This window comes from Manacus vitellinus, unplaced genomic scaffold, assembly GCF_001715985.3.
Source record: "Manacus vitellinus isolate BGI_N305 unplaced genomic scaffold, ASM171598v3 scaffold_15_pilon, whole genome shotgun sequence".
In the NCBI taxonomy this organism is placed as follows: domain Eukaryota; kingdom Metazoa; phylum Chordata; class Aves; order Passeriformes; family Pipridae; genus Manacus; species Manacus vitellinus.
The window spans coordinates 3,174,655-3,181,766 of NW_021939122.1; the positions used below are offsets into that span (position 1 = coordinate 3,174,655).

At 34.9% G+C, this 7,112-nt stretch overlaps 1 protein-coding gene across 1 annotated transcript in view; it reads right to left on the minus strand.

Annotated features, from left to right (window-relative positions):
- ADK (adenosine kinase) overlaps positions 1-7,112 on the minus strand; it is a 260,288-nt gene that overhangs the window by 138,985 nt on the left and 114,191 nt on the right. Inside the window, exon 5 of the mRNA XM_018069002.3 lies at positions 6,032-6,140. Coding sequence (XP_017924491.1) covers positions 6,032-6,140 — 109 coding nt within the window. The remainder of the gene's footprint in view (positions 1-6,031; positions 6,141-7,112) is intronic.

A 7,112-nucleotide genomic window follows, 5' to 3' on the forward strand; every position in this document is an offset into this window, starting at 1 on the left:
TTCACTAATTACTGTGCTGAAGAAGCATATCTGCAATTTAAAGGCTACTGGTGGGATAGGAGGAGAATGATTGAAAAGGAAGCATGTATATTCTTCATATTAAAAATTCAATTAATAATATAGAGGTGAACATTTAGAAATAAATATTTTTACAGTGTTAGACAGATTCTCGTTAATTTTCTCTTACAGAAACAGGAGGTACAACCTTTCTTAAAAGTTGATGATGCATTTTTTTGCATAAAGCACAAAGCTTTCATCTTCAAAGAGTGACATCTTGAGGACCAAACTTCACCACAAAAAAATAAGAAAAAAGCCTCTAATTCACTTTTACATGTAAGTTACTTGAGAAAATTGTTTACGCTTGAGAAGTTATACCTTAGATGGTGGCATAATGCACACCACATCCTAAATATATCACAGGATGACATAACATCTGCTGGTGCCAGTTTAGAGAAAGCTTTTTTGTTTTTGCATTTTAACCAAAGAAATAAAGCTGAGGATTTCTGCATTTATGAGAGAGAAAGTTTTTTTTCACCCATATTTGTTTTTGAAAGGCAGCAAACGGCAGATTTGCTTCCTGGTTAGATACAGAGTTTATCATCTCTCCACAGCAAATGCATCCTAATTTTGCTGTAACGTCCAGAAAACACAGTGGCTCAAGATGGTGGGTTTCAGGAAGGAGATGTTATCCCAGGCCATCAAAAAAGGCCACAACTAACTGTTGCTAGCTGCATCTTCTTCTCTATGGTTAAATATTCAGAAAGGTGTTTTCCTGGCCATAAAACCTATTCATTATTGTGAGAAGTAGTTTTGCATGTCAAATGGCACACTGATGCCAGAGCACTATGGCAAAAGTTATCAATGGGAAAAAAGTTATTGTGGAGTTATTCAAACAAATGTCCTTTTTGGGAATATTTTGCTTCCATCCAGTTTCTTGTTTCCTGTGATGCACACACAGACCTAGCACATCTCAAAGGAAAAAACCTATCACAATCCATTGTAAATTATTATACTTAACATAGCAGTAAATTACAATAAAAATGCCATCACTGAATATGGCTTTGAAAGGAGGAGACAGTACAAAAGAAATTTCATTTATACTTACATTGTTACAATAATCAGCACTTTTTCTTGAGTAGAATAGCCAAACCCTATGTAAAATACTGTAGAATGTTATTTAAGCTTTGCTACACATTGCTGACATTAAGCTTATGTTTTGACAGACTCATGTTGAAATCAGATAATTCCTCCATCAAGCCCACTACACTACCACAGTATCTCTCTGCTCAGACAAGCACTTAGGCATTAAAAGAAAATAAATATAAAAATACCACAGTATTTGTTGAAGCATACCAGAGCGGTTGGAGTTTTAAAAACTTCTCCTCCAGTAGACAGGTAGGTTACATTGGGTTTGTTATGACATGGTGCAACAAATGACATTTCCTACTCAAAACTCAGCCTAAGATCAGAATTCCTGGTCTTGATCAGAATTGTCATTATCAAAATACACTTGACATTCACTTTGAAAGCACAAAAGATGCTGAAGGTGCTGAATGTAATTCAACTGTGGGCTAACAAATTTAAGCAGCATTAGAAAATTTTATACTCAGCGTGGTACAACTGAAGGGCATCACCACTGAGAAACCTCCATTATTTGCTACATGGAAGTAGAAGAAGAAAACAGTTTACACTTTTAAGGATTATGAAATAACAACAGCCCATGCAAAGCTGACTGAGTGAAAGTGTTATCTTCTCTTAATAAAAGGTTGTATGGCAGTTCTCAAAGTGAATAACCCAAAATTCAGCTGCTTAGAAATAAGCCTTAGAGCTATAAAAAAGTTTCAGCATCAGCAGTGCTTTCAGCAGGAAATGGCAAAGCAGTCTATGCAGATACTAAAGAGAAAAGTTTTGAGAGATATCACTTATAGCACCAACTTTTTCAGTTAATAAATTATATCCACAAAACACAAATTCAAATACAGTCCCTAAATAACATTCTAATATTTTCCTTTGTACAGGAAAGAGACAAGCATTTTATTAAAAGAAGATCTGTTTGGGTTTTGGAAGCTAATGAACTGATCCATTCTAAGCTAAGACTCAAGTTACTACAGACTGGGAAGCTAACTGCAGTCAATCCCACCATTTCATATGCTTAGTGAAGGGAAGTGCCTAGGAAAAAACCCAACTGAAACACAGAAGGAACTTTAAAGAAGACATACATTACTTCAGCACCAAGATAATATGAGCATCACATGACAGTGTTCCATCCACATTAAATGAGTGCAGGTGTTGGGACTGAGGAACAAACTGAGTAAAACCAAATAATCGGCAGAAATAAGGATGGCTAACTGGAACATGAGAAAACACATATCTGGGAAGCACCATACTTCTAACAATCATGTTCAAATTCAGGGAGAAAGTTAAAATTCAGCTGTCTGTATGAGCAAGCTGAGTATATCAATTGTCACGGTTAAGATTTCATAAGTGCAGCTTTTAATGAAGGAAAGCATTTTCTCCTTTTCCATTTTCTTCCCATTGTCAAAGAACAAGTGCAAAATTTCTTACACATATACAGTAACACAGATATGCCCACTGGAGTCAAATGACAACTAAAATTCTCCTCAGTTTTCCTGCTCTCCTAAGTAACTCTTAGTAGCAGATTTTTTTTTTTAGCAAAACCACTGACAATAAAAATATCTTTGCATTCTGGGCCTTACTAAAATATGAAAATTCATAGCTATAGTTAATTAATAGTTAAACAATATAATTCATGCAAGTTGCATTAACAGTGTCAAAATGTTTGTGTGCAATGTTAAAGGAACTGAACACCAGCAACTCCCACAGATTTCAGCTGGTGTTAGACATTGACTAGACCCAAAAAACAATACAAAAATCCCACAACACAATACATGTTAGAGAATTCTTAGAGATGTCTGCATAAATCCAGTACTACCATCAGTTTATTAAATGCCTCTGAAAATAAGACAAGGTGCACAAACACGGAGTTTTATCACCCAAGTTTGTAAGATGTAACTCTAACACATAAGATCTCTAAAATGCAAGTTCTGAAAGCAAGCACAGACTCAGAGAAAGAGAGAAAAAGAAAAAAATTAACAGAGCCATGCCTATTCCTCCCCCAGTTTATGATTATTTTCATCTCAGGTTGTGTCCCATTCACAATTCCAGAGACTAAATGACAGTGCTTAATGCTATCATAACTTTCAACTTATTGTGAAATAAGGGAAGCATCTGAGGAAGAGACATTTTCTAGCCCCAGTAGGAACCAAATAAAATCCCTCACAGTGAATTCTAATCAGACACCAGCAGCACAGCTAGCTGATCCACAGTGAAATGAATATGACAGACTGGAAGATACGATGTCAACTGTATAAATTACTGCAAGTATAGGAATTATATCTGGGGAAGAGAAAGAAATTGCATAGAGTTTGACAGTACATGTAACCTATCCTAAATGATACAAAATAGAGTAATTTAAAAAGATTAAGATACACTTCTAAAGTTTACCATCTTTGAGAAAGCTGGGGCAGCCTCTGCATTTTGCTTCTATCCGTGATTTACAGGGTCCTATTCTCTGCTAGTCTTTCTCTAATTTGTCTGCCAGATCTGATTACCAGATGGCTAAAATAAATGTATTGTGTTCATTCACGGTAACAGAAGTTGTCTTTAAGGGTTCTGTCACGGCTTCACTATCTTTTCCTTTGTACCTACTCCTCCCTCTGTGAATTGATTAGATTTCAGAGCTAAGTTTCATTTGAGGACCATTCTGCTGAATGCTGCATTGAAAAGCATATTATCTCTTCCATGAAGCACATACAGATGACCACAGGATATCAGAGACCTGTCCTAAAGCAACAACTGCCCTACTCTGCCAAGAAAATAGATTGTTTGATAATCTCAGGACACGGATTTCCAGAGTAAGTATCTGTCACTGACATACACTCTAATGCAATCCAAGAAATAGGTGACAGTTGGATAGAAAGAAGGAAATGAAAAGCAACATATGCACAGTGCAAAGTCAAGGAAGGTAATAAGACTGAAGTGAAGACATACAACAGTAGACAAATTAATGACTTGGAGAGCTACCCTCTACCTCAGGAGTGGTAATTGCTCACTACATGGTTTCGTTTAATCTCATAAATTGCTACAAACCCACAAGTAAAGAAGCTAAATGAAAGAAAAGGGCATGAACACACTGTAGCATGAGGAACCATGTACAGTTCTACACATTGTCTCCTTTCCTTAAGTAAAGTTACACATGCAATCTGTAATCTGAAGTGATAATACTGTCCTAGAAATCTCTTAGATCATCCTTGAATGCTTTTGCTACACGTGTGAACAAGGCTCTTTACCCAGCACATCCTCCTGCAATCATATGTTTCCCTAATCTGAATTAATTTTACAAATATCTAATAAAATTTATTAGCACTTCAATGTTATTTAGCTATCCATTATCATACACACATCTTGGGTTTATTTTCATTTTAGTGCAAGCTTGGATGTCGCAGAACTGGCATCTGAAGAACAGCTTCTAATATATACGAAAATCAGTGTAGTGAATCACCTCGTCAAAATTTAAGTGATCAAACTGACTGAACACAGAGGAATGACTTCACAACTAAAATAAGATGAAGGCTATGCCTTAAAAAATACAAACCTGTTTATCACCTCATGTAATATTTCCCACTTTTCCTGAAGCGTCTCCACTAACTTTAATTTTTCTAAATTGTGTATTGGAAGCTTCATTGGTAAGCACGGTAACATTAAAAAAACAAACCCAAAAACCAAACAGTGTGGTATCACTTTTGGTAATATTTGTCATTCTTCCCCTTTATTTAAACTGTACTCTTAGCCTTTCATTCAGCCAACAGCATTAATTCCCAAGAATTGCATTTGGAAAATAAAGAGCTCGGAACACTTGAAAAAACAAATAAAAATTAGTAGACAACATACCTACGTATTTTTTTAACCACAGCACAAACACACGGTCATAGCAGTGGGATGTATTTTCATTGTACACTGAGAAGGTCAGAAGTATTTTTTGACAGTTATAAAGGGGCAGTCCTGGCCATACACAAGAATCAATAACAACCATGTAAAGCCTACAGCAGTGCACACTAACAGGCTGTAGGAGACATTAACACTACCTAAAAGAAATAACTGTATTTTCAATGAACTTGTTCCTCCTGGATAATCAATTTTTTACACTTCTTACCAGCTGTTCCCACATAGCTCAGGTAGCAGAATGGAAGCAGCTGTCATACAGAATCCATATATTACATGCCTGTTATGAGGTTTTAATCTGTTGTAGATGTTTTATGTTTGTTAATTTTGATCAGTCATATCAGCTTGCTTGCAAGACGAAAACAAATTCACCAATTCCATTAAGTCAAAATGTAATCTACACAAATACATTACTTTGGCTTGATTCATCCTGGATGGTAAAAAAAGAATACTAATTGTGAATCTACTAATGTTCCATCCTCAAGACCCCTTTATTCAAGAAGTAAGATTTCATCATTAAAATCAGTTTGCCCCACCGCCCACATTCAAGAGATTTGTCACAATCATTGTTTCTGAAATATTGAGTTATAAGGTGCCATAGTAATTACTATGGAATAAATAGCAATTAAGATTGTTCACACAAATAAGCTCAAACTGTTTGCAGTGAATAATTATGCTAATAGTGTTTTTCTACATAATTTGTGCATCCTTCACAACAATTTACTAGAAAATGTGAAATGTAAATTTGATGCACTACTACAAAAGCTTTGAAAATGTTTAGTTCTTATGATTTTTCCCACTAATTTAAGAGAGCACACAACTAAAACATACTTCTACATTTGTACATCTAAATTTGAAGAACTCAAACTATGTTGAAATCGAAGTAGTCATTTTCTTTCCCTGTCTTCCTAAGAAATCATCCTAAGCCACATGCAACAGACATACTTATTGCTTAAACCTCACAATATAGTAACAAACATTTTAGCAATTTGAAAGAGGCTGAACTTACTGCTATGTAATAAACTTTGGCCTTTTCCACCAACTTCCAGTTCTTCTCCAAATCAAGGTGCTTTTCCTTCTTATAGCAATTAGCAGCAGCGAGGTTAGCTACAAGAGACCTGAAAGCGATTAAAAACCCAGAGATTAGATCCTCTGGAAATAACACTACTGCAAATTTCTCACAAAGAACATAATTTCTCAAAGATCCTAAGGAACATATAAGCAATTAACAAAGAGCACCATAAACCACACACACTTTATTTGACCATTTCATAATAATTAAATAATATATTCAAATAATAGATTAAATAGAATTCAAATTTAAATCATTTATTAATGTATTTTAAATTCAGCTATACAGTTTATGTAACCTATCAGTATTACACTGTTCAGGTGCCTTCTTTTGCTGTGAATCAGCCTTTGTTGCATTCTGTGATCAAATCCCTCCATGCAGTTTGGCATCTGCAGATTTTCATTAAAACTCCTCTAGTACCTAACACCTAAAGAAAAGTAGCTACTCCAGTTTATATTCTGAAAGCTATTTTCCCTCACAAGAAGCAAAAAGTTGATGGATATGTAAGTCTTGTTCTTATAATTTTCCAATGAATAGTTATACTATTTAAAAAGAGGCTTGTTTGGGTTTTTTTCCCCCATTACATTCATATTTTCCTTTAGCAAATAAAAAAGGGTCATGTTGCTACTTTTAAATGATGAACTGTTAAAAAAACCTTTGGCTTAGCTGTGTATTATTGGAAAACTACCAAAAACTCATTTGTACTTCCTTCTTTCCTAACAAGTTATAACACAAGCTGTAGGACACAACTTCCATTAGCAAGAACAAAAATACTTGTATCATATTGCCTCTGTTACATTTTATTTTAAATCATCTTCTTCACTCACTCAATTCAGCCTTATGAAACACACAAAACTTACAGATGTACTCCTAAAAACAGGTCATAAAAAAGATGGTTATGCACTAGCTCTCCACTCTGGTTACCATGACCAAATTCTTCGGTGCGATTTTATTATGAGAATGTTTAATAACATGCAATATTTAGAGAAAGGAAGTTGGGGAAAGAGATATTTCCATG